Source organism: Cherax quadricarinatus, chromosome 82 (assembly GCF_038502225.1).
Source record: "Cherax quadricarinatus isolate ZL_2023a chromosome 82, ASM3850222v1, whole genome shotgun sequence".
Lineage (NCBI taxonomy): Eukaryota > Metazoa > Arthropoda > Malacostraca > Decapoda > Parastacidae > Cherax > Cherax quadricarinatus.
Genome location: NC_091373.1, coordinates 20,706,180 through 20,734,093, shown reverse-complemented (window position 1 = coordinate 20,734,093; position 27,914 = coordinate 20,706,180). Strand labels below are relative to the sequence as shown.

The following is a 27,914-nucleotide window of genomic DNA, read 5'->3' as shown; positions in this document are numbered from 1 at the left end:
GATCTCGTTGTATATCACTCACTGAGGGCCTTGTGGTGTATCAGTCATCATTCCTACAGGGAGTGACCAGTCTTGCCTGACCTTCCCTTAAGTGACAACTGCTTTGCATTCCTCCACTGCCTCTCACTGGAACATGTCAACAGGTGAGTCGTTACACATATTATCATGATGTTTGAAAATAAGTACTGTGATCATAATATGTGTGTGTCTTCAAGACCACTGTAAAATAATAATGCACCTAAATTGAAACTGAAATGTTATTGAACTATTTGGGGTTATACAGGACCTGGGAAATGAGAGGTAAACAAGTGTGACTGGTAATAAAAAGCAACTCCAGTACTTGGCATCAAGAGCCCGTCATAAGCATCAATAACTTTATTACGGTATCCTAATTTGAAATCATTGCAAAGGCTTTATATAATTATATAGAATTATAAGGGTGTTGGATCCCGGGAAGGTGGGGGTGCCTTCCCGAGGGGGGGGGTCCGCGAAGGGGGTCCTTGGTAAAGGGGTGACTTTGCCATGGGAGGGTGCCTTCGCTAGGGAAGGGGATGCCATCGACTGGAAAGGGGTGCCTTCGCCAAGAGGGTTTCGTTGGTGGGGGGGGGGGGTGCTATCACGAGAGGGGGAGCCCTTCATGATGGAGTTGGTGCCTTGAAGATGGGGTTGGTGCCTTGAGGATGGGGTTGGTGCCTTGATGGGGTCGGTGCCTTGAGGATGGGATCGGTGCCTTGAGGATGGGATCGGTGCCTTGAGGATGGGATTGGTGCCTTGATGATGGGGTCGGTGCCTTGAGGATGGGGTCGGTGCCTTGAAGAGTGGGGTGGTAAAAGATAAATCTGTCTCTGTGCGTGTCTGTCTCTGTGCGTGTCTGTCTCTGTGCGTGTCTGTCTCTGTGCGTGTCTGTCTCTGTGCGTGTCTGTCTCTGTGCGTGTCTGTCTCTGTGCGTGTCTGTCTCTGTGCGTGTCTGTCTCTGTGCGTGTCTGTCTCTGTGCGTGTCTGTCTCTGTGCGTGTCTGTCTCTGTGCGTGTCTGTCTCTGTGCGTGTCAGTCTCTGAGAGTGACTGTCTCTGTGCGTGTCTGTCTCTGTGCGTGTCTGTCTCTGTGCGTGTCTGTCTCTGTGCGTGTCTGTCTCTGTGCGTGTCTGTCTCTGTGCGTGTCTGTCTCTGTGCGTGTCTGTCTCTGTGCGTGTCTGTCTCTGTGCGTGTCTGTCTCTGTGCGTGTCTGTCTCTGTGCGTGTCTGTCTCTGTGCGTGTCTGTCTCTGTGCGTGTCTGTCTCTGTGCGTGTCTGTCTCTGTGCGTGTCTGTCTCTGTGCGTGTCTGTCTCTGTGCGTGTCTGTGTGTGTGCGTGTCTGTGTGTGTGCGTGTCTGTGTGTGTGCGTGTCTGTGTGTGTGCGTGTCTGTGTGTGTGCGTGTCTGTGTGTGTGCGTGTCTGTGTGTGTGCGTGTCTGTGTGTGTGCGTGTCTGTGTGTGTGCGTGTCTGTGTGTGTGCGTGTCTGTGTGTGTGCGTGTCTGTGTGTGTGCGTGTCTGTGTGTGTGCGTGTCTGTGTGTGTGCGTGTCTGTGTGTGTGCGTGTCTGTGTGTGTGCGTGTCTGTGTGTGTGCGTGTCTGTGTGTGTGCGTGTCTGTGTGTGTGCGTGTCTGTGTGTGTGCGTGTCTGTGTGTGTGAGTGTCTGTGTGTGTGCGTGTCTGTGTGCGTGCGTGTCTGTGTGCGTGCGTGTCTGTGTGCGTGCGTGTCTGTGCGTGTGCGCGTGTGTGTGTGCGTGTGCGTGTGTGTGTGTGTGTGTGTGTGTGTGTGTGTGTGTGTGTGTGTGTGTGTGTGTGTGTGTGTGTGTGTCTGTCTCTCTCTCTCTTTTACACAGGGTTTGACAAGGTTAAGTTAAGGATCCCTAGCTTTATTGACAAACTATTTACAGGTTATGGATTCCTAACTTTATTGACAAGCTAAGAGCTGTTACCTACATCAGCTCATTTGAAAGCATTTTATTATGAAACATACAAGTAGGGAACAGGATGAAGTTGGAGCCATTTGTGGGCCAGCATTTTCATCTGATCAACTGACTTCATTTCGTTGACATCATAGTGTTGTACTAATGTGTTCCATACCCGAGTTATCCTAGGGCTAAATGATCTCGGATGAAGTGATGTTCTGGAGAAGGGTACAGTCAGAGTGAAGTTGCTGCTTTCTGCCCGTCTTGTGGTATAAAAGCTTGTTTCACGTTGTCCTCGAAGTGGACCCAAGTGTGGTACTTTGACAATATTGGCCTTGTACATAACAGTAAGGCCACCCACATCCCTCCTGTGTTGAAGGCTCTGCTGAAATGACAAATCTATCCAGGCTTGGTCCAGGCGAGAGATGAGACGTCTTGCTCTGTTCTCTACTCTCAAGCAGTCGCAGATGAGAAGGGGGGCAGGCGAACCAAGAAAGTGGAGCATACTCAAGGCGTGAGCATACTTGTGCCTCGTACAAAATCTTGCAACCCCTGCTATCAAGCAGATGCGAGATACGACGAAGTGCTATAAGCTTCCTGGCTGCCTTGTTTGCAAGATTTACACCATGCTTTTTCATGGTCAGTTTGGAGTCAAATTTCACCCCAAGGATATCAACTTTTTCTCCAGATACCAATACCCTCCCATTCATCCTTACTACTGCACCGGCATTACCATCATGGTGCCTAGAGATCATCATCATTTGTGTTTTCTCATGCAAATGTTACTTGCCATCTATTTCCCCAAGCTGATATAGCTCTTAGCTGGTGATTGATGTAGCTTAGAGCCACTGGCATTTCTTCTTGGATAAGTGAATGTCAGTGTACAGTCGTCTGCATATGCATGGGATACTGGGATGAGATGAAGGTCATTGAAGTAGACATTTATTAACAATGGTCCCAGAACGCTTCCTTGTGGAACACTTGCCCCAATAGGATGTCTTGCTGATTTTGTTACATTGAGAACTACCCTTAGAGATCTACCATGAAGGTAATCACTGAGGAGACATAGCGTAGAGCCTGCAATTCCCAGATCTTGCAGTTTTGCTATGGGACCCTTGTGCATCTCTGTCTCAGTCTGTTTATTCTCTATAAGGATTACAATGCTGAGTTTACAGAATTTGGTTATTGTGTGGTTTACATGTAGTAAAATACTAATTACAGAGGGTGCCACTAGAACACCTAGCATGGCTAGGCATTTCGGGCAGACTTAGATTAATTCTTAAATTTAAAATATTACAAATTGAGGTAAGTTGGTATTATGGCTAAGTGACTAAATACTAGTTTGTGAGTTTAGCAATGTGAATGCTTTTGTTTTGGCACATTGGAGTATCACAGGCCAACTTATGACTAGTTAGGATTCATTATTTTAAGACTGAGATTGATATTTCTGTTTATGGTCAAATGGGTGAGTGTAAGTATGAACCACCAGGTGGTATTCGTGTAATTAGTTGACGGGGTGTATCAGGGAGATAAGATGTTTTCTAATGGTAGTTTTGAAGGTGATGAATGTGTCTGCAGTTCTAGAGTTCTCAGGTAGGGTGTTCCAGATTTTAGGGCCTTTGACATACATCAAATTTTTGTAAAGGTTTAGTCGGACATGGGGAATGTCGTAGAGATGTTTGTGTCTGGTGTTATGCCTGTGGGTTCTGGCACAACTATCAAGAAAGCGTTTTAGGTCAAGGTTAATATTGGAATTTAAGGTCATTTAGATTGCACAATAGTAAGTGTGGATGTACTGAACAGGGAGTTAGTTTTGATCTATGAAGAGTGGGAGGGGGGTGTTGCCAGGGATGGGATTTAGTGATTATTCTTACTGCGGCTTTTTGTTAGGTTATTATTGGCTTTAGGTGTGTTGCTGCAGTTGATCCCCAAGCACAAATAGCATAGGTGAGGTATGGATAAATAAGTGAGTGGTATAGTGTGAGAAGGGCATTTTGCGGCACGTAGTATCGTATCTTGGAGAGGATCCCAACCGTTTTGGATACTTTTTTGGTTGTGTTGGATATGGGTGCTGAAATTCAGGTTGTTGTCGAGGTATAGGCCTAGGAATTTGCCCTCATTACGTTTGGCAATTAGTGTTGTCGATCTTAATGTTAATTTGCGCAACTCCTGCTCTGCTACCTAACATAATATAGTAGGTTTTCTCGCTCTGTCTCACTCACTGTCTCTCTCACTCTCTCACTCTCTCACTGTCTCACTCTCTCACTGTCTCACTCTCTCACTCTCTCACTCTCTCACTCTCACTCTCTCACTCACTCTCTCACTCTGTCTCACTCTCACTGTCTCACTCTCACTGTCTCACTCTCACTGTCTCACTCTCACTGTCTCACTCTCACTCTGTCTCACTCTCACTCTGTCACTCACACTCTCACTCTCTCACTCTGTCTCATTCTGTCTCTCACTGTCTCACTCTCACTGTCTCACTCTCACTGTCTCAGTCTCACTCTCTCACTGTCTCACTCTCACTGTCTCATTCTCATTGTCTCACTCTCACTCTGTCTCACTTTCTCACTCTCACTCTGTCTCACTCTCACTGTCTCACTCTCACTGTCTCACTCTCACTGTCTCACTCTCACTCTGTCTCACTCTCACTCTGTCTCACTCTCACTCTGTCTCACTCTCACTCTGTCTCACTCTCACTCTGTCTCACTCTCACTCTGTCTCACTCTCACTCTGTCTCACTCTCACTCTGTCTCACTCTCACTCTGTCTCACTCTCACTCTCTCTCTCTCTCACTCTCTCACTCTGTCTCACTCTCTCACTCTGTCTCTCTCTCTGTCTCACTCTCACTCTGTCTCACTCTCACTCTGTTTCACTCTCACTCTGTCTCACTCTCACTCTGTCACTCACACTCTCACTCTGTCACTCACACTCTCACTCTGTCACTCACACTCTCACTCTGTCACTCACACTCTCACTCTGTCACTCACACTCTCACTCTGTCACTCACACTCTCACTCTCTCACTCTGTCTCATTCTGTCTCTCACTGTCTCAGTCTCACTCTCTCACTGTCTCAGTCTCACTCTCTCACTCTCACTGTCTGTCTCACTCTCTCACTGTCTCACTCTCACTGTCTCAGTCTCACTCTCTCTCACTCTGTCTCTTACTCTGTCTCTCACTCTGACTCTCTGTCTCTCACTCTTTCACTCTCTCTCTCAATTTCTCTCACTCTGACTCTCTGTCTCTCACTCTCTCACTCTCTCTCACTCTCTCTCTCACTCTCTCACTCTCTCTCTCACTGTCTCACTCTCTCTCTCTCACTGTCTCACTCTCTCTCACTGTCTCACTCTGTCTCACTCTCTCACTCTCACCTTCTCACTCTCACTCTGTCTCTCACTTTGTCTCACTCTCACTTTGTCTCACTCTCACTTTGTCTCACTCTCACTTTGTCTCACTCTCACTGTCTCACTCTGTCTCACCCTCTCACTGTCTCACACTCTCACTGTCTCACCCTCTCACTCTCACTCTCTCACTCTCTCACTGTCTCACTCTCTCACTGTCTCACTCTCTCTCTCACTCTCTCTCACTCACTCTCTCACTGTGTCTCACTCTCTCACTGTCTCACTGTCTCACTCTCTCACTGTCTCACTGTCTCACTCTCTCACTTTCTCTCACTCACTGTCTCACTCACTCACTCACTGTCTCACTCTCACTGTCTCACTCTCTCACTGTCTCACTCTCACTGTCTCACTCTCTCACTGTCTCACTCTCTCACTGTCTCACTATCACTGTCTCACTCACTGTCTCACTCTCTCACTGTCTCACTGTCTCACTGTCTCACTGTCTCACTTTCTCACTGTCTCAGTCTCACTGTCTCACTCTCTCACTCTCTCACTCTCTCACTCTCTCACTCTGTCTCACTTTGTCTCTCTCACTTTCTCACTGTCTCACTCTCACTGTCTCACTCTCTCTCACTGTCTCTCTCACTGTCTCACTCACTCACTCTCTCACTTACTCTCTCACTCTCACTGTCTCACTCTCACTGTCTCACTCTCTCTGTCTCGCTCTCTCTGGCTCTGTCTCGCTCTCTCTGGCTCTGTCTCGCTCTCTCTGGCTCTCTCTCGCTCTCTCTGGCTCTGTCTCGCTCTCTCTGGCTCTGTCTCGCTCTCTCTGGCTCTGTCTCGCTCTCTCTGGCTCTGTCTCGCTCTCTCTGGCTCTGTCTCGCTCTCTCTGGCTCTGTCTCGCTCTCTCTGGCTCTGTCTCGCTCTCTCTGGCTCTGTCTCGCTCTCTCTGGCTCTGTCTCGCTCTCTCTGGCTCTGTCTCGCTCTCTCTGGCTCTGTCTCGCTCTCTCTGGCTCTGTCTCGCTCTCTCTGGCTCTGTCTCGCTCTCTCTGGCTCTGTCTCGCTCTCTCTGGCTCTGTCTCGCTCTCTCTGGCTCTGTCTCGCTCTCTCTGGCTCTGTCTCGCTCTCTCTGGCTCTGTCTCGCTCTCTCTGGCTCTGTCTCGCTCTCTCTGGCTCTGTCTCGCTCTCTCTGGCTCTGTCTCGCTCTCTCTGGCTCTGTCTCGCTCTCTCTGGCTCTGTCTCGCTCTCTCTGGCTCTGTCTCGCTCTCTCTGGCTCTGTCTCGCTCTCTCTGGCTCTGTCTCGCTCTCTCTGGCTCTGTCTCGCTCTCTCTGGCTCTGTCTCGCTCTCTCTGGCTCTGTCTCGCTCTCTCTGGCTCTGTCTCGCTCTCTCTGGCTCTGTCTCGCTCTCTCTGGCTCTGTCTCGCTCTCTCTGGCTCTGTCTCGCTCTCTCTGGCTCTGTCTCGCTCTCTCTGGCTCTGTCTCGCTCTCTCTGGCTCTGTCTCGCTCTCTCTGGCTCTGTCTCGCTCTCTCTGGCTCTGTCTCGCTCTCTCTGGCTCTGTCTCGCTCTCTCTGGCTCTGTCTCGCTCTCTCTGGCTCTGTCTCGCTCTCTCTGGCTCTGTCTCGCTCTCTCTGGCTCTGTCTCGCTCTCTCTGGCTCTGTCTCGCTCTCTCTGGCTCTGTCTCGCTCTCTCTGGCTCTGTCTCGCTCTCTCTGGCTCTGTCTCGCTCTCTCTGGCTCTGTCTCGCTCTCTCTGGCTCTGTCTCGCTCTCTCTGGCTCTGTCTCGCTCTCTCTGGCTCTGTCTCGCTCTCTCTGGCTCTGTCTCGCTCTCTCTGGCTCTGTCTCGCTCTCTCTGGCTCTGTCTCGCTCTCTCTGGCTCTGTCTCGCTCTCTCTGGCTCTGTCTCGCTCTCTCTGGCTCTGTCTCGCTCTCTCTGGCTCTGTCTCGCTCGCTCTGGCTCTGTCTCTGGCTCTGTCTCTGGCTCTGTCTCTGGCTCTGTCTCTGGCTCTGTCTCTGGCTCTGTCTCTGGCTCTGTCTCTGGCTCTGTCTCTGGCTCTGTCTCTGGCTCTGGCTCTGTCTCTCTCTGGCTCTGTCTCTCTCTGGCTCTGTCTCTCTCTCTGGCTCTGTCTCTCTCTCTGGCTCTGTCTCTCTCTCTGGCTCTGTCTCTCTCTCTGGCTCTGTCTCTCTCTCTGGCTCTGTCTCTCTCTCTGGCTCTGTCTCTCTCTCTGGCTCTGTCTCTCTCTCTGGCTCTGTCTCTCTCTCTGGCTCTGTCTCTCTCTCTGGCTCTGTCTCTCTCTCTGGCTCTGTCTCTCTCTGGCTCTGTCTCTCTCTGGCTCTGTCTCTCTCTGGCTCTCTCTCTCTGGCTCTGTCTCTCTCTGGCTCTGTCTCTCTCTGGCTCTGTCTCTCTCTGGCTCTGTCTCTCTCTGGCTCTGTCTCTCTCTGGCTCTGTCTCTCTCTGGCTCTGTCTCTCTCTGGCTCTGTCTCTGTCTCTGTCTCTGTCTCTGGCTCTGTCTCTCTCTGGCTCTGTCTCTCTCTGGCTCTGTCTCTCTCTGGCTCTGTCTCTCTCTGGCTCTGTCTCTCTCTGGCTCTGTCTCTCTCTGGCTCTGTCTCTGGCTCTGTCTGTCTCTGTCTCTGGCTCTGTCTCTCTCTGGCTCCGTCTCTCTCTGGCTCTGTCTCTCTCTGGCTCTGTCTGTCTCTGGCTCTGTCTGTCTCTGGCTCTGTCTCTGGCTCTGTCTGTCTCTGGCTCTGTCTGTCTCTTACTCTGTCTGTCTCTGGCTCTGTCTCTCTCTGGCTCTGTCTCTCTCTCTCACTGTCTCACTCACTGTCTCACTCACTGTCTCACTCACTGTCTCTCTTTCATATATATATATATATATATATATATATATATATATATATATATATATATATATATATATATATATATATATTTAACAAGGTTAGGTTAAGCATCCCTAGCTTTATTGACAAGTTAGTTACAAGTTAAGAATTTCTAGCTTATTGGCAAGCTAAGAGCTGTTACCTACACCAGCTCATTTGAAAGCATTTTTGTTATGAAACATACAAGTACGGAACAGGATGAAGTTGAAGCCATCTGTGGGCCCTTTTTTTTATTTGATCAGCTATCTCGTTGATATTATGTTGTACAAACATGTTCCAGACTCGAGTCAGCCTGATAATAAATGATCTCAGATGAAGTGATGTTCTGGAGAAGGGTACAGCCGGACTAAAGTTGCTGCTTGCTGCCCGTCTTGTGGTGTAGAAGCTCTCTGCTTAGTCCTCGGAGTGGAGACAAGTGGGGTGCCTTGGCAGTATTGGCCTTGTACACGAGAGTGAGGCCACCCACACCCCTCTGGTGTTGAAAGCTCTATTGAAGTGACAGATCTAGCCAGGCCTACTCTCCCTTCCGTCCCCTCCCTTCCGTCCCCTCCCTTCCGTCCCCTCCCTTCCGTCCCCTCCCTTCCGTCCCCTCCCTTCCGTCCCCTCCCTTCCGTCCCCTCCCTTCCGTCCCCTCCCTTCCGTCCCCTCCCTTCCGTCCCCTCCCTTCCGTCCTCTCCCTTCCCTCCTCTCCCTTCCCTTCTCTCCCTTCTCTATTTTTTTCCTCCTCTTCCCTTTCCTTCTCTCCCTTCTCCCTGTCCTTTCTCAGCCACAAAATGAACACCGTCTTCATCTAGACTGAGGTGTATACTTCGTGAACTTCTCAATATACATCTCCCTACTATTTCCTTCCTCAATCTGTGAAACACATACAAACTCTGTCTACAGCTTAGACATTATCACTTGCATCTGCCCAGAATGCCCCGGCATGTTAGTGGCTTTCTTTGTACTTAACAAACCAAAATTGTAATTGCACATTGCAACCATTACAAAGAAATAAATCTTACTTTGTTTTATTTATTCTATAACTGGCAGATTGATCTTGGCACTTTTAGGAGAGTCATATGACACTGATTTAATGGAATACTAACATAGTTTGATACTATATAATTGGTGATGTAATCACGTAAGAGTTTTTGATTGTTAATGTTGTTATTCTTTGTTATATCTTTTTATTGCGACCCGCACTGAATTATCCACATGGTGAAAGTAATCCTTAACGGACACCTCAGTTCCAATCTCTTCTAAATAGGTTATTTTTCCCTGTAATCTACCATGTCCATAATTACTATCGCATTTGCTTTGTCTGCTTTCGTACGGTGAAGTCTAGGATCTTTAATTCATGGTATAACTTAACAAATATTTGAGGACAATTGTGTTGCACAGGTCTGACCTTTGCTCAGACCTCTGCAACACAATTATCTTCAAATATTTGTTAACTTATATCATGAATTAAGGAAAGATCCTGGACTTCACCTTACGTAAACAGACAAAGCAAATGCGATAGTCATTATGGACAAGGTAGATTATAGGGTGAAAATATACATGATATCAGGAGACAGGAAAATTTAGGTGGCTCTTACAACTCCAAAAACTGTCCCCCCCCCCACCTCGTACCACCTCTAGTCCAGACTGTGTCAGCGTAACTCGGCTTTATCAGACCTGATGTTTATTTTCTTGACTAAGTGCTAGACAGATTTAAAAACTAGGATGTCATTCAAAGCTTTCTCCCTTCTTACCTTTTACTTTCTGGTTATTATTATCAATATGAAGCAGTTATTTAAAGAGGTGACTGAAACATCAAGAGATGCTGGACTTAAGTGATACAAAAAAGCATATTTATGCCACAAATATTGAATTACTGACAGATATGTCATCACAAACAAGGAAAACTGTACAAAACTACTGTACATTGTTAAATATGTCTAATTCATAGAACAGTGTGTAAAGCATGTTTTATTTTTTAATTTTCTGAATAGATGAGGTTGGTGAGTCAAGCTGTGCCGTACCTCCTGTGGTGGTGAAGGAAGGTTGGCTCAGCAAGCGTGGTGAGTTCATCAAGAACTGGCGACTGCGTTATTTCTTTCTCTTGGAAGATGGCAAACTTCTTGGCTTCAAAACCAAACCCAAACAAGGCCTCGAGGATCCACTAAACAACTTCACAGTGAGAGTTAGTGTTATTTGCTCTATTGTTATACAGCAGTGTTACATTCTTAGAGGTTACCCCCAAAAATAAAAACTAACATGAAGTCTATTTAATATCTTTTACAAATTTGGTTTTAGCCTGAGTTTTGAGGAGCATATCTCGGTAACTAACCTGCTTAATATTAACGTTCATAAATAATCTCACAATTTTTTTTTTTTAACACTTGCCGTCTCTCGCCAAGGTAGGGTGGCCAAAAATCTGGAAACACGTTTACCATCACTCATTCAATAACTGTTTTGCCAGACGTATGCAGATATCACATATAAAATGAACATCTGCACCTCAGCATCTCCACTCCAGCATCACAGTGTCGTCTGAGTGGCTAGTTGTGCACCCGCAACTCATCCTGTGAGCAGTACAGCAAAAAAAAAAAAAAAGTATTAGAGGTGGCCTGGTGGTTAACGCTCTCGCTTCACACGGTGAGGGCCTGGGTTCGATTCCCAGCCAGAGTAGAAACATTGGACGTGTTTCTTTCCACCTGTTGTCTATGTTCCCCATCAGTAAAATGGGTACCTGGGTGTTAGTCGACTGGTGTGGGTCGCATCCTGGGACACTGACCTAAGGAGGCCTGGTCACAGACCGGGCCGCGGGGGCGTTGACCCCCGGAACTCTCTCCAGATACTCTAGGTCACACTGGACTTTCATCAGTCATCACTGAGCATTGTTACATCACTAGAAAGAAATATTAGACACTTCATATTTTACAATTATTTCAAATAGTTGATGTACATAATATAGTATGGAATACAATTTAAAAAATATATTTTTTCAAGAAGAAATATTGGTTATAATTAGGTCGTAATCTAGAGAGCAGGCACTGAACTTCCTACTTTCAACACTCAAGTTTGGCAAATTAGTTTAGCTGAATCACTTAAATGTTACTTTGCTCACACTTCAACATGCCAAGTTATAAAAACAAAACTGCGCCATTCATTTCGATCTAGCACTCTCCCAAACCTGCTTAATGCTAAAGCCCTTTAACGCTCATTACCTTCTTTACCCACTCCCTCCAACCTCTTCCTTCTATTCCAGATATATAGGTGTTATGCCTGTGGGTTCCGTCACAACTATCAAGAAAGCGTTTTAGGTCAAAGTTGATATTGGAGATTAAGGTCCTGTAGATGTAGATGGCGCAGTAGTAAGGGTGGATGTACTGAACAGGGAGTAAGTTTAGCTCTATGAAGAGTGGGGGGGGGGGTGTTGCCAGGGATGGGATTTAGTGATTATTCTTACTGCAGCTTTTTGTTGGGTTATTATTGGCTTTAGGTGTGTTGCTGCAGTTGATCCCCAAGCACAAATAGCATAGGTGAGGTATGGATAAATGAGTGGTATAGTGTGAGAAGGGCATTTTGCGGCACGTAGTATCGTATCTTGGAGAGGATCCCAACTGTTTTGGATACTTTTTTGGTTATGTGTTGGATATGGGTGCTGAAATTCAGGTTGTCAAGGTATGGGCCTAGGAATTTGCCCTCATTATGTCTGGTAATTAGTGTTGTCGATCTTAATGTTAATTTGTGCATCTCCTGCTCTGCTACCAAACATAATATAGTAGGTTTCGTCAGTGTTAAGCGTAAGTTTATTGGCTGTCATCCAAGTCGATATTTTGATCAGCTCCTCGTTAACAATGGTGTTGAGGGTGGCAAGATTAGGGTGAGAGCAGGGGACCAAGGACACTTCCCTGCGGAACTCCAGTATCAAGTGGCCGTGTTGTTGATGCTGTGTCTTTAATGGTAACATACTGATACCTATTAGTAAGGTAAGATTTGAAATAAGCAAGCTCATGGCCTCTTATAGCGTAATGGTCAAGTTTGTGGAGTAGGATGTCGTGGTCTACTGTGTCAAAAGCTTTTCTTAGGTCAAAAATTCCTAGTGGATATTCCTTATTTTCCAATGCTGTGTAAAGCAGATCTAGCATTTTTATGATTGCATCATTAGTGCTTTTATTTTTCCTAAATCCAAATTGGCAGGGGTTGAGTATGTTTTGTGCTGTTATAAATGAATATAGTCTGCTGTGCACGAGTTTCTCAAAGATTTTGGATAGCAATGGTAAGTTTGATATTGGCCTATAGTTGTTTAAGTCTGTAGGGTCACCACCTTTATGTATTGGTGTAACCCTTGCCATTTTGAGTAGTTTCGGTAAGGTGCTAGTTTCTAGGGACTTGTTAAAAATTAATGAAATAGCATGCGAAAGGATATGGGCCTCTCGCTTGTACAGTAATGGTGGGACATTAGACAGATTCCCCGAGTTGTTTTTAAGTGACTTTATAATCTCGGTGACTTCCGAGGGCTCAGTTGGTGCAAGATAGAAGGAATTTGCGAAATTCCCATCTAGGTAGTCCCTGGCATGGGCATTAGTATGTGGGATTTTATTGGCGAGATTAGATCCTATGGTTGAGAAGAAGTCGTTTATCTTGTTAGCTGTGTCAGTGGGATGTAGTGGTGTTTCATTAGGTTTAGTTAGGACAAAATTCTTGGTTTTTTTAGTTTGTGGGTCCCTAGAATCTGAGAGTGTTTTCCAGGTCTTTTTTATATCTCCTCTAGTGTCTGTGAATCTACTGGAGTAGTATAGTTGTTTGGCTTTCTTTATTACTTTGGTGAGAACTGATGAATAGTGTTTAAGAATATCTTTGTGTATTAAGCCCTGTCTATATTGCTTTTTATATTGGTGTTTCTTGTCAATGGATTTCAGAATGGTGCTGGTTAGCCATGGGCAACCAAGCCGTTTGTTTGTGATCTGTTTCGTTTTTATAGGACAATGTTGTATAGTCTAAGTAATTTGTTAAGAAAAATGTTTGTCCGGTCATCAATACGATTGGCCTTGGAGAATTCTGTAGGTCAGTCAACAATCTCTAGGTCAGTTGTGAACTTCCTTATTGAGGCCTCGTCATGGAGTCTAAATGAGACTTTGTTGTATTCAAGTGGTGGTTTACTAATGTTTGTCAGGAGGAAGGTAGGGTAGTGGTCTGTAGTGCTATCTGTGATTATCCCTGATTTAAGGGGGGCTAGTATATTGGTCCATATGTGGTCTATTATGGTTGCACTTGTCTCAGTGAGCCTGGTTGGTTTAGTTATTGTTGGTATGAGAAGTGTGTTGTTCATATTGTTGATGAAATCAGTTACAGGCTGATCATCTAGTAAGCCAAGGTTGATGTTGAAGTCTCCAGCTAAGAGAAGGTGGTGCTTATTCATTTGTCTGTTTGTTATTAGTGACTTTAATTTCTCACTGAAATTTGGGATGTTTGTGTGAGGTATCCGGTAAATGGCACCGATTGTTATAGGTGTCTTAAGGTTTTTTACAGTAAAATTACCAAAAATGTATTCCCCATATTCATCACTAAAGCAAGTGGTTGGTCATCCTAATTTGCTTCTTCCCCTCTAAATGCTCCATCTTATGAACTCTTCTTCAGTCTTCTCAATTACATTTTGATACACCACATCGTAAGATAATTTCTATACTTCGAATTTTGCGCAAAATATTAACTCGTTGCTCTCACTCATGAGATCTTTCTCCGCCTTCCTCCTCACTGCACTAGTTTAAGTACATTCCCATATCAGTAAGTGTTGGAACCATTGTTCTCTAGTTCATTCATTTTTTCCTTATTTTAACGTTTCCACAGATGCCTCAACTCGTCACTTGCATTTTTCCCATAGCCCACTAAAGATCACCAGGTATTCGCAGACACATCTGCAGAGATGTCCTCTCCCTAACATTGTTACATTTATCTTCACACACCCTCATACCTGATATCCATTCTTTCATTCAAATCAAATAAAATCAAATTTATTGTCTATTAACATTACAGTGTAGTCTGCCCATAATGCCATGGCATGATAGTGGCTCTCCTTACACTGCAACGTATTATAATTACATAATCTCAATGTACTCTTGCAAGGAAATAAAAATTTGTATTTGTAATGTGGGGTTTACATATTTTAAAATACTGGTTACACTGTGTGGTTTACATATTATAAAATACTAATTACAGAGAGGGCCACTATCATGCCTAGCATGACTAGGCATTTCGGGCAGACTAAGAATAATTCAAACTCGATATTAAAGCTCCTATATTGGAGTATCTCAGGCAAACTTATGACTAGTTTAAGATTCATTAGGTAATAGTTTTATTACGTAATTCTATGTATACAGCCAATTGAGTGAGTGTAAGTGTATATTGGAGGGAATCACAGATATCGTGAGTAGGTCTAGTTTGTTTTGTGTGAGTGTATGATACAAGAGAATAGATGGTTTTCATGTAGTTAGCTGACGGTGGGGTGTGTCAGGGAGATAGGATGTTTTTTAACTGTAGTTTTGAAAGTGATGGTTGATTTAAAGACCCTTCATGTACATTGAATTTTTGTATAGGTTTAGCCAAACACGAGGAATGTCAGATTTTTGTGCCAGGTGTTGTGCCTGTGGGCCCTATCACAACTTATCAAAAAAGTGTTTTAGTTCAAGGTTAATATTGGAATTTATGGTTCTGTAAATGTAGGTTGCACAGTAGTAAGTATGGATGTTCTATACAGTGAGTAAGTTTAGATCTTTGAAGAGTGGGGGGGGGGTTGCCTGGGATTGGATTGTGTGATAATTCTTACTGCAACCTCTTGTTGGTTTATTATTGGCTTTAGATGTGTTGCTGCTGTTGATCCCCAACCACAGGTAGGGGATAGATGAGTGAATAGTATAGTGTGAGAAGGGCTGATTGTGGCACGTAGTAACGTATCTTGGAGAGGATCCCAACCGTTTTGGATACTTTTTTTGTGTGTTGGATATGGGTGCTGAATTTCAGCTTGCTGTCGAGGTGTAGGCCTAGGAATTTGCCCTCATTATGTTAGGCAATAAGAGTGTTGTTGATCTTAATGTTCAGTTGTGTAACACCTGATCTGTTACAAAACATAATGTAGAAGGTTTTGTCAGTGTTAAGTGCAAGTTTATTGGCTGTCATCTAAGTAGATATTTTTAGCAGCTCCTCGTTAACAATGGTGTTGAGTGTGGCAAGATTTGGGTGGGAGATGACATAAGTAGGGTCGTCAGCAAAGAGAATGGGTTTCAGGTGTTGCGATACGTTGGGAAGATCATTGATGTATAAGAGGAAGAGCAGGGGACCAAGGACTCTTCCCTGTGGCACTCCAGTATCAAGTGGTCATGTTCATGAGGTTGTGCCTTTAATGGTGACGTACTGATGCCTATTAGTAAGGTAGGATTTGAAATATGAAAGTGCATGGCCTCTTATACCATAATGGTCAAGTTTGTGGAGTAGGATGCAGTGGTCTGCTGTTTCAAAAGCTTTTCTTAGGTCAATAAAAGTTCTAGTGGATATTAGTTATTTTTCAGTGCTGTTTAAAGCAGATCTAGCATTTTTACAATTGCATTGTTTAAACTTTTATTTTTTTTCTGACGCCAAACTGGCAGGTGTTGATTATACTTTGTCCTGTTATAAATTAATATAATCTCTTGTGCACGAGTTTCTTGAAGATTTTGGATAGCAACGGTAAGTTTAATAGTGGAATATAGTTGTTTACATCTGTGAGGTCACCTTTGTGTATTGGTGTAACCCTTGCTGTCTTGAGTAGTGTCGGGAAAGTGCTAGTTTCTAGTGACTTGTTAAAAAGTAATGAAAGAGCATGCGAAAGGACATGGGCCGCTCGCTTGTACAATAATGGTGGGTCTTGTGACAGATTTTCTGATTTATTTTTAAGTGACTTGATAATCGTGGTGACTTCAGTGGGCTCAGTAGGTGCAAGATAGATGGAGGTTGGCAAATTCCCATTTAAGTAATCACTTGCTCGGGCGTTGGTACCTGGAATTTTACTGGCGAGATTAGATCCTATGGTTGAGAAGTCATTTATCTTGTTAACTATATCAGTAGGCTGCGGTGGTGTTTCGTTCGGTTTAGTTAGGACAATATCCCTAGTTGTCTGCAGTTTGTGGGTTCCCAGAATCTTGAGTGTGTGTTTTCCAGGTCTTTTTTTTATATCTCCTCTTGTTTCAGTGAGTGCTGGAGTAGTACAATTGTTTGGCTTTTTTTATTAGTTTGGTGAGAACTGATGAATAGTGTTCAATAATTGTATATTAAGCCCTGTTTATATTGCTTTTCATATTGATGTTTCTTATCAATGGATCTTAGTATGTTGTTAGTTAGCCATGGGCAACCGAGCCTTTTATTCGTGATCTGTTTCGTTTTTATAAGACAATGTTTGTTTTATAGTCTAAATAGTTTATTCAGAAATGTCTGTCCAATCGCTGATAACAGTGACACTGGAGAATTCTGTAGGCCAGTCAACCGTCTCTAGCTCTTCTGTGAAATTACTTATTGAGGCCTCGTTATAGTCTAAGTGAAACTTTGTTGTATTCCAGTGGTGGTTTACTAGTGTTTAAGAGGAAGGTTGGGTAGTGGTCAGTAGTGCTGTCTGTGATTATCCCTGATTTAAGCGGGGCTAGTATATTGGTCGATATATGGTCAATTATGATTGCACTTGTCTGTCAGTCTGGTTGGTTTAGTTATTGTTGGTATGAGAAATGTGTTGTTCATTCATTTTTTTTTCATTGGCTATGTGTTGTTACCCTCATCACCTTGTTCTTCTCTACGTTCGCTGAATGCTTTCTGCCAATCCTTTGGTACCTTCCCTTCCTCCATGCATATATGGAACAAATACAGCAGCCACTCCAGAACTGTATCTCAACCAGCTTTTAACATCTGTCTTAACTCCATTTGTCACTGCTGCTTTACCACAGCCTCTCACCGCCTCACGTACCTCCTTTGCATTATTTTCTAAATATTCTTTACTCCTCTGTTATTCCTCCCTGTCCAATTTATGAAATTACTGCCTCCCTTTCGTCATTGACATTTAATACCCCTTAAGAAAGGTTTCTTGACGCTGGTGCGGGGCTCTTGATCTATTGAATTGGATCTCTGCTCCGGTTCCCTGAATTGAGCCTGAATGCCTTCCATCCCCCCCCCCACATGCGCTGTATAATCCTATGGGTTTAGCGCTCCCCCACGATTAAAACAATGACATTTAACAGCTACTTAAAATATTACTCTATCATTCAAGCATCTCCACGTCTCCATCTAAATTCTCTCGTCTTATGTTTTTAACTGCAAAGTATATTTGTTCATAAGGTTTACTCAACCAAAATTGATTTTATTCTCAGCAAAATTTACTGACTTTTTCCCAGCTTACATTCTCTTTGAGTAATCATTCCTCTTGTACCCAAAACTGTTTCACGCACTAGCACTACAATCTTCAATCTACACATTCTCTATTCTACTTTCTCTTTCCTTGTCCTCTTTCTGGTATATCTTTCTCGTAATCGTTTTTATCTTTTTTTGTCTCCGCCTTTGGTTCATTCACATCTGTTATATGTTGGTAGACAGCAACCATATAGGGAGGTACAACCGTCCTCTCAAATCAGTGTGAACTGGAACCCTGGTGGCATGTTTACACTCCGACAGCATTGCTGATCTTTTCTTTGTCACATGAAAATGTAAGAGGGCAGGCATATCTCAAATTACTACTTACATTCAGTAAACACTTTTCTTTACATTCCTATGTGTTCAAATCCCGTGGTACGGGCGGGATTTGAACCCATGGCGAGTGAGTCTTAAAACTCCAGGTCAGTGCACGACACACTCGGCCAGTGCTTATACACTGGCCTGTAGTTTTACGACTCTCCTATCATGGGCTCAAACCTCACCCGTACCGTGGTTTATTTGCAGTAGTGTTCATGCAATTTTCTTAATAACGATTTCGTAATAACACGGTTAATCCATTAATATTTAATTTTCCCTGTAGAAAGACTTGTCTGATACTGGACTGAGGGGGACAATAATCCCCAGAACAAGTAACAGAAAACTCGTTGATGCCATTATTTTTTCCTTCCTCTACCTTTTATTTTCACTATATCTACCACTAAATAATGATCTGATATCTTTCACCCCGCAAAAAAAAAAAAAAAAAAAACCATGGGTCTACATCAGACAATCTTCTACCAGCATACAGTTTAACATACTGTTGTCACTATGGCCTATATCAGTTCTTGTACTCTAATTTATATTTGTTTTATTTAATTATTTATTACCCATCCTTTTTCTATAATTAAATCAGGGATCACCATTATCTTTTACTTTTGGCACTCCAAACTAACTACACCATCTATAACAGTCTCTCCAACATCAACGTTCAAGTCCCCTACAACAATTTTTCTTTTAGTTGGTTCAAAACTTCCTAAATATTCACTTAACATCTCCCAAAATCTCTCTTGCACCTTCCACTTTCCCCTAAGTACTTAAATACCTGCTAGATTTGATTTTTCCCATGTCTCGCCTACTGTATATTCTAATCAATAATTCTAAAATATGAACATTAGTACCCACCTTTCCTTTCCATAGTTGATTATCTCAAATTAACACTGTCAGTTCACTGTATCTCTGAGTATTATGTGAGAGATACCAAGTGAGCCATGAAAACGTTGAATAGTTGAATTAACTGCTGGTTACTCATCTGTAAACACACTGGATAGGCTAACGCTCTCGCTTCACACGGCGAGGGCCTGGGTTCGATTCCCAGCCAAAGTAGAAACATTGGACGTGTTTCTTTCCACCTGTTGTCTATGTTCCCCATCAGAAAAAATGGGTACCTGGGTGTTAGTCGACTGGTGTGGGTCGCATCCTGGGACACTGACCTAATTTGCCCGAAATGCGGAGCATAACAAGGGAGTTTCTATATAGTAGTATGTCATTGTTGTCAGCTAGGACTGTATACCTTGTACTTGTAGTAAATAAAGATATTATTATTATTATTATTATTATTATTATTATTATTATTAAGGAATCCAGCGAACTTATGAGATTTTTACATTAAATTTCATAGACTTTTTATATTGTACCTCAAAAATGTATCCTCCGTTGTGGTTAAATGTTACTTCTACTGGGTAGCAAGGCAATTAGAAGAGATTGCAAAACTGACTTACTAGTATTTTTGAGTTCTTGGAAGTATTCCCTGCAGCTTCACATTCCTAACTAAAGCCTAGTAAACTCGGGGTCGTGAACCAAGTCCAGCTGAGCAGCTGTCAATGTAGTTAAGTGTATTTTTTTCTAATCTCGTTCTATATATTTATAATTGATGGGTTACGTGAGGAATAGGAATTAATATCTTGGGTAAAATAATTATTTATTGCTCTACCCTTTCTGAACAATATATGAATGTGTTTAATTCTTAAATGTAATGCTTTGAGACATCTATACCTGTTCCACTGTATGTGTCAGCCTGGCTCCCAGTATAATACAGAACACGTGATCTTAAACTCAGATACATGACCTGAATGTCTCCAACGATGCTGGGTTCACCTTAATGTGGCGAGAATCCTTGAACGAAAAGAAGTTGAATGTCCTAGCTCTAAGCGAAACCTCTTCAAGGGGGGCTCCTTGGCGTGGTGAAGAGGCTCTTGGTCTGAGGAATTAGCCCTGTCGGTCTTCTTCCTCAGACCGAACCTAATTACCCCCCATTCTCCCCTCCCCTATCCCATCCTCCCCATCCTCCCCTTTTTCCATTCCTCCTCCTCCTCCTCACCCCTCCCTTTTGCCCTTCCTCTTTTTAGCCTTCGTGATTTCTCCCACAGGCGCGCTAGTTCCTAGGTAGGGGAAAGGACACCGGGGTCCATCCCATTCCGTTGAGGTTTCTTGGCGGTGGCGTAGTTTGCCGTGGAATCTGGATTGCCTAGGGATGTCCCGATCCCTCTCCGGTATCCCGGAGTAGCTTTGGGTGTCTTTTGGGCGACGGGTGTATCTCTGGAAGCCACCTTTCGGATTCCGGGGGTGGTGGCTGAAGGAGGTATGCTTTGTGGCGGATATCCGGCCGCCCTCTCTTTTGTCCACCGAGGTAGCTCGGCAGATGTGAGGTTGCTATCCCAGATTGCTGGTTTACTGGCATGAAGGGTAGGGTATGGCACGGGTTCCATGCTGCATCTGCGCTACTAGCGGTGTCGAGTCCTCTTGGGCGCGGAGGGAGATTTCTGGCCCTTTCATTCCTCCTAGGAACTATCCCTCCCCGGTCCCCCCTTTTTTTTTTCTTTTTTTTATTTTTATTTTCTTTTCTTCTTTCTTTTTTTTTCTTAAAAACAAAAAGAAAGAAGTAACCTAACCATGGCAGCCCTAGTCCATGAACCTGGTACCCCCGGGCCCCTTCTTGATACCGCACCCCGTTCTGACCCCGCCTCGTCTTTGGACCACTCTTCAGACATTCCTCATGCCTCTGTACCTATTGCCGGTGCTGTTTCCTCACCCGCTTCAGGTACTGAGGCCTCGACTGACTCCTTCGATTTATCAGACCTTCGCTCTCCTCTGACTATGCTTCCGGCCTCTCCCTCTATGGTGCGGCAATTTTCAAATCGCCGACCCGTTCCACGTCGGACCAACTCTGGTCCCACGCCTAAACATCAACGACAATTACCTGCTGATGATACTTCTCCACCGTCACCTTCTCGTTCTTCTCAGAAACGATCGACACGTCCTTCACTACCTTTCCACGCTCAGTTTCAGACTGAACAGTGGACTAAATTCTTCACTTTACGACCAACTTCCTCTACTGCCTATCTTTCTGACCATAGTATTGGCAAGGCACTCCTACGCCATGTTGGTAAAGATATTTCATTTCATGCTCTTAAGAGCGGTACGCGCATCATTACCGTACAGAATGCTACCCAGGCTCGTGAGCTCTCTCGTCTTTCCCATATAGATACTGTTCCTGTCACCCTTGAAAAACATCATTCCCTCAATTCTTGTAGTGGTACCGTTATTCTGCCCCATACCATAGTTCAACAAAATTTCCAGACATGTGGCACCGACATTCTAGAACAGCTGGAACTCCAAGATCTCCCAATCCTCAAGGTAGACACTTACGTTCTTCCTGCCCGTGGGCGGAGACGATACCCTAGCAATGTGGCTCGTTTAACTTTTGACAGCCGAGAACTCCCATCCTCCGTTTATATAGCAGGACATCGGTTACAAGTTCGAAAGGTGATCCCTACACCACAACAGTGTAGAAATTGCTGGCGATTTGGCCATCCAGCGAAATATTGCAGATCTATCGCCGAATGCCCAGTCTGTGGTGCCGATGACCATTCTAATACGTCTTGCAATCGATCTCCCTCTTGCCTTAACTGTCATGAGGCTCACCCTTCGTACTCTCGCCGTTGTCAGGTCTATTTAAACGAGCGGGAAATCCGTTACCTCAAAGAGACAGAAGGTCTCCCTTATGCCATGGCAGTTTCTCATCTCCGCCTCCAAGGGAGACTCCCACGTGTTTCTTATTCCCGTGTTTCAAAACGTCCCCCCACTTCTGGTATCCCATCTTCTACACCCACCTCTGTGGTTACCTCTCCCATAATCACTCCTGTATCTAATCCTTTTGCTGTCCTCGGCTCAGACGTCCCTACTTCAACGCCTCAGTCTAATCTCGCTTCTTCGAGTTCTCTCTTACAAGCCTCAGTATCGACGAGACCTCGTACGACACCTCTTCCCAATCGTCCCTCTACTTCTCAAAAGTCAAAAAAAGGTCCGGTACCACCTCCTACCCATCTTCCACCTCCTCATTTTACCCTCCCTGTCTCTGTCCCTAGTTCTTCCCCTCTCACTGGCTCAGTTACAAGTGCAGAGGTTCACCCTCCTCCTCGTAATGTACCTTCCTCCCCTGTTCCCTCCCAAGTTTCTTCCTCTTCTGCCACCTCCCAGGTTCCTGTCTCTTCTGTCCCCTGCCACGCTTCTCCAGTTCCCTCCACCCTTTCGCCCCCCCCCCTACCTTGGTACAGTCCAATACAGTTCCAATCTTTACTCATCCTCCCCCTACCATTCCCAATATTGTCTCCCATACGACATCTCTGAATTCCGAAACACTTGAAGCAATCTCTGAATATATTGCAGAGACCAAACCATCAATGGACACTGATCCACCTTCCGCTCTTTCTCTCTCCTCTGCTCCATCTGCGCAACTCCTTTCTTCACAGCGCACCGTTCCTTCGCTGCTTGAACATTTTCCACTGCCTCCGCATGTGGACTTTTCTAACCCTTCTAGTCCGTAGGAACCCTTACCTGCGGATTTCAAGTATCTTTATCATTGCCAATAATGGCCTTTTTACAGTGGAATATACGCGGCCTCAGGGGTAATCGGGGTGAGCTTCAGATGTTACTCTCCCAGTTTGCCCCTGTTGGTGTTTGCTTACAGGAACCAAAATTACACTCTGCTGTTATTTCTCACATCTCAGGCTATAATTTATTGTATTCTTCAGATCCTTTTCCTGATGGGACCTTTAATGAAAGTGCCCTTCTTCTCCGCACTGATATTCCGTACCATCAGCTATTTATTCATACTTCGCTGCATTACACAGCAGCCCGTATCCACTTACATAGGTGGTATACGCTCTGTTCTTTATATCTCTCTCCTTCTCGGGCATTATCTATTCCGGATTTTACCTTCCTTGTTTCGTCATTACCGCCACCGATTCTGTTACTTGGTGATTTTAATGCCCACCATTTCCTCTGGGGAGGGTCTCACTGTGATTCCCGTGGAATTCAGTTAGAGGCTTTTCTTGCCACCCACCCCCTCCATGTTTTAAATACAGGTACTCACACCCATTTTGATCCTCGGACTCATACTCTCTCTTGCATCGATCTCTCAGTTTGCTCTTCCTCCGCCGCATTAGACTTTACTTGGTCTGTTCTCCCGGACTTACATGACAGTGATCATTTCCCAATCATTCTTACTTCCCCTTCATATTCGCCACCTCTTCGCACCCCACGCTGGCAATTTAATCGGGCAAATTGGAACCTTTACTCACACCTGACTGTTTTTAAAGAGGTTCCTTCTTCGTCCTCCATCGATGAGCTTTTACACCTCTTCTCGTCCTCCGTTTTCACCGCAGCTTCTCATTCTATACCCCAAACTTCGGGCAGGCATTCTCAGAAATGCGTGCCTTGGTGGTCTCCTGCTTGTGCTCGTGCAGTACGTTTGAAACGCGCTGCATGGGGCAGGTACCGGTACAATAGAACCACAGAGCGACTCCTTGATTTTAAACAGAAGCGTGCGATCGCTCGCCGTGTCATCCGTGACGCTAAACGCACTTGCTGGCGAGATTGTCTCCACCATCACCTCTGCTTCCTCTATGAGTGCAGTCTGGAAAAAAGTACGAAAACTGAGTGGTAAATATTCTCCTGACCCGGCTCCTGTTCTGCGGGTTGCCGGTGTAGATATAGCAAACCCACTAGATGTTGCCAATGAAATTGGCAATCATCTGGTCCGTATTTCTCAGGGACTCCATCTATGCCCCTCATTTCTTTCCTCAAAGTCTGCCAGAGAGTTAGCACCCTTGGACTTTTCTTCTCTCAGAGAAGAACAGTATAATGTGCCTTTTACACTTCAAGAACTGGAGGCAACACTCTCAGCTTGTCGATCATCGGCAGCTGGGCCCGACGACATTCATATTCGTATGCTACAACATTTACATCAGTCAGCCCTTGCAGTCCTATTACGCCTTTACAATCTTATTTGGTCACAAGGAGTTCTTCCACAGCTGTGGAAATCCGCCATTGTTCTCCCTTTCCGCAAACCAGGCACTACGGGACATGAAACCTCCCACTATCGTCCCATTGCTCTTACCAGTGCAGTTTGCAAAGTAATGGAACGTCTAGTAAATAGACGTTTAGTGTGGTATTTAGAGACCACAACAGTCTCTCCACTCGTCAATATGGCTTTCGTAAGGGACGTTCTACCATAGACCCCTTACTGCGCTTGGATACGTATGTTCGTAATGCCTTTGCGAATAACCACTCAGTTATTGCCATATTTTTTGACCTTGAGAAGGCATATGACACAACTTGGAGGTATAATATTTTAGCCCAAGCCCACTCCTTAGGCCTTCGAGGCAATCTACCATCCTTCCTTAAGAACTTTTTAACTGACAGGCATTTCCGTGTTCGGGTTAATAATGTGCTCTCCCCGGACTTTGTCCAAGCTGAAGGTGTCCCCCAGGGATGTGTTCTGAGCACAACACTTTTTCTCCTTGCTATTAATGATTTAGCCTCTAGTCTTCCATCAAATATTTGGTCATCACTCTATGTTGATGACTTCGCTATTGCCTGTGCAGGCGCTGACTGTCACCTCCTTACAGTTTCTCTCCAGCATGCAGTCGACCGTGTTTCCAATTGGGCCACCACACATGGGTTTAAATTTTCCAGCACTAAAACCCACCAAATCACTTTCACTAGACGCTCTGTCATCTCTGATCATCCTTTGTACCTCTATGGCTCACGTATCCCTGAACGTGATACAGTCAAGTTTCTGGGCCTCCTCTTTGATCGTAGGTTATCCTGGAAACCTCACATTACCTCTCTGAAGGCAACTTGTCACAGCCGGCTAAACCTTCTTAAAACCCTTGCTCATCTTTCGTGGGGAGCTGATCGTCGAACCCTCCTTCACCTACATTCCACCCTTATTTTATCGAAACTTGATTATGGTGACCAGATCTATTCAGCGGCATCTCCTGCTACTCTCTCTAGCCTTAACCCCATTCATCACCAAGGATTACGTTTATGCCTTGGTGCTTTTCGCTCTTCCCCTGTCGAAAGCCTCTATGCAGAAGCGAACGTTCCATCCTTATCCGATCGCCGTGATGCCCATTGCCTTCGCTACTATGTACGCTCTCATGATCTCCGCAATCCTTCCATTTATAGAATGGTCACTGATATTAGTAGACATTCTTTATTTGTTCGCCGCCCCTGCTTACTCCGTCCCTTCTCTCTTCGCCTTCATTCGCTCTTGTCTTCTCTTCAACTACCACCTTTCTATGTACATGTAGCATCTCACTTTTCCCTACCCCCCTGGGAAGTTCCAGCTGTTCGAGTCTGTTCTTTCTCCCTCCCTTGCTCGAAAGCCCAACTGTCTACGGTCACTTCCCGCTCTCTTTTTCTTGACCACTTTCACTCTCATTCTCATGCCATTGCTGTGTACACAGATGGCTCTAAGTCTTCTGACGGCGTAGGATTCGCAGCAGTGTTTCCGGACAGCGTCGTACAAGGGCATTTACTATCTTCAGCTAGTATTTTTACTGCTGAATTATATGCCATCCTTACAGCACTTATCCGTATTGCATCTATGCCTGTGTCATCATTTGTGGTTGTCTCAGACTCCCTTAGTGCTTTACAGGCTATACAAAAATTTGATACACCTCACCCCTTAGTCCTCCGTATCCAACTTTGGCTACGCCGCATCTTTACTAAGCATAAAGATATTGTTTTTTGTTGGGTCCCTGGTCATGTTGACGTACAGGGCAATGAACAGGCAGACACTGCTGCGCGGTCAGCAGTACATGACCTACCAGTTTCTTATAGAGGTATTCCATGTACGGACTATTTTGCTGTAATATCTTCCCACCTTCACACCCGTTGGCAACAACGTTGGTCTACTATGCTCGGCAACAAACTTCAGTCTATTAAACCGAGTATAGGTTACTGGCCGTCTTCTTATCACCAGTGTCGAGGTTGGGAGACTACTCTCTCCCGTCTTCGCATTGGCCATACTCGTCTTACTCATGGATATCTCATGGAGAGGCGTCTTGCTCCTCTCTGTGAGAATTGCCAAGCTCCATTATCAGTCAGCCACATTCTGTTGGACTGCCCACTTTATCAACGAGCACGCAGAATTTACCTCTGTCGTCGTCTTCGCCCCGCTGCTCTCTCTTTACCTTCCCTTCTCGCTGATGGACCCACCTTTCATCCGGACTCTCTCATTGACTTTTTGACAACGACTGACTTACTTCACAAATTCTGATACTTTCAGCCCTTTCTACTTGTATCTCTTGCTACCCTCTACCCCCGTACTATCCCTTGCCCCGCTGTTTTCTGTAACCTGCTGATCATCCCCCCTCCCTTCTGCCATCCAATTCCCTTGCTTCCTTCCCTACCCTGCAGCGCTGTATAGCCCTTGTGGCTTAGCGCTTCTTTTTGATTATAATAATAATCTAAGCGAAACAGATGAAGTGGGGATAGGGGAGTTTCAGGTGGGACGAATGAAGAGGATTAGGTCAGGAAGGTGGGAAGACATTTTGGGAGATATTAAGCGAGTGTTTAGGGAGTTTTGAACCAAGTGTGTGTGTGTGGTAAGGGACCTAATGTTGAAGTGGGAGAAGTTGTTGTAGAGGGCGTAGTACGTACGTCTGGGGTATCCTGGAGAGTTTACCTGGAGAGAGTTTCGGGGGTCAACGCCCCCCCGGCCCGGTCTGTGACCAGGCCTCCTGGTGGATCAGGGACAATCATAAAATTATTTCTGTTGTACAAGAGAATCAATATCATTTATATGATCTTTTAAGAGTATCTTCAAAATACGCATACTATGTACTCGCCTAGTTGTGGTTGCAGGGGTCGAATCACAGCTCCTGGCCCCGCCTCTTCACTGGTCGCCACTAGGTCACACTGCTCCATGAGCTTTATCATACCTCTAAATAAAGCTATGTATGGATCCTACCTCGACTACATGACTTCCCAGACTGTTCCACTTCCTGACAACTCGGACTGAAGAAATACTTCCTAACATCCCTGTGATTCATCTGAGTCGTCAATTTCCAACTGTGACCCCTTGTTGCTTTGTTCCATCTCTGTAACATCCTGTCTCTTTCTAACTTGCCAGTTCCTCTCGGTATTTTATATGTCGTTATATCCCCCCCTGTCTCTCCTGTCCTCCAGTTTCGTCAGGTCTATTTCCCTTAACCTCTCCAGGTGCTACACAACCTGTGCATTCAGAGATATGACGACTTTTTTCTGTTGCAGCGTTGCCAGATACTGAAAACTGAAAAACCTCGTTCAAACACATTTGTTATAAGAGGACTTCACTGGAGAGCTGTCATAGAGCGAAGTTTTAATGCCGAGACAGCTAGTAACAGGTGAGCAACTGTTGGAAGGTCAGTCCTCTGGGTCCTGACCATATAAATTATCATTTGCATAAACACAACACTTTTTTAAATGTTGGTCCAACTTTAATGTTTATTTTCGTGAAAATTCATGAACAGTTTATAAAGGTTTTTCGTGGATTTAAAATATTTGGTTTCCTAAAATAATCTGTTCGTTTCTATGTAATCTTGATTAAGTTGACAAGTTAATTTATAAGCAACATGTAAAACTAATAATTGAACCTGTTGAATAACTGGAAGTAAATATGTTAGTGTACGTGAATGGTATACAAAATCGACAAGATGAATTTAGACACGTGTGCAACATCTGGTTATCTTTGTAGACGTGTCGCCAACCAGTGGCTTTATCAGTACTAAAGACGTCTTTTGAATATAGTTCTATAGTCTTTCAATATTGTCCTTGTATTGATGGCGAAATGTCTACAAATAAAGATACCCAGATGTTACCCATGTGTCTGTCTTCAGATAAGTTATTGTTGTCATTATCATCACTCTCACTGTTGATGGTAATAAGTGATTATTTGTAGCTACAATAGCAAGACTTCAGTTTGTGTTGTCTCATCTTCAATTTTTAGACTATCGTAGTTTTAGAATTTTCAATGATTGTACA

General features: G+C 44.6%; 1 protein-coding gene across 1 annotated transcript; it reads left to right on the top strand.

Annotated features, from left to right (window-relative positions):
* On the top strand, positions 1-27,914 carry LOC138855127 (RAC-alpha serine/threonine-protein kinase-like). Its single transcript, XM_070102494.1, has 3 exons — positions 1-143; positions 10,124-10,314; positions 27,165-27,914. The coding sequence occupies exons 1-3, from the start codon at positions 134-136 to the stop codon at positions 27,279-27,281; spliced, it is 318 nt and encodes a 105-aa protein (XP_069958595.1). The 5' UTR covers positions 1-133; the 3' UTR covers positions 27,282-27,914.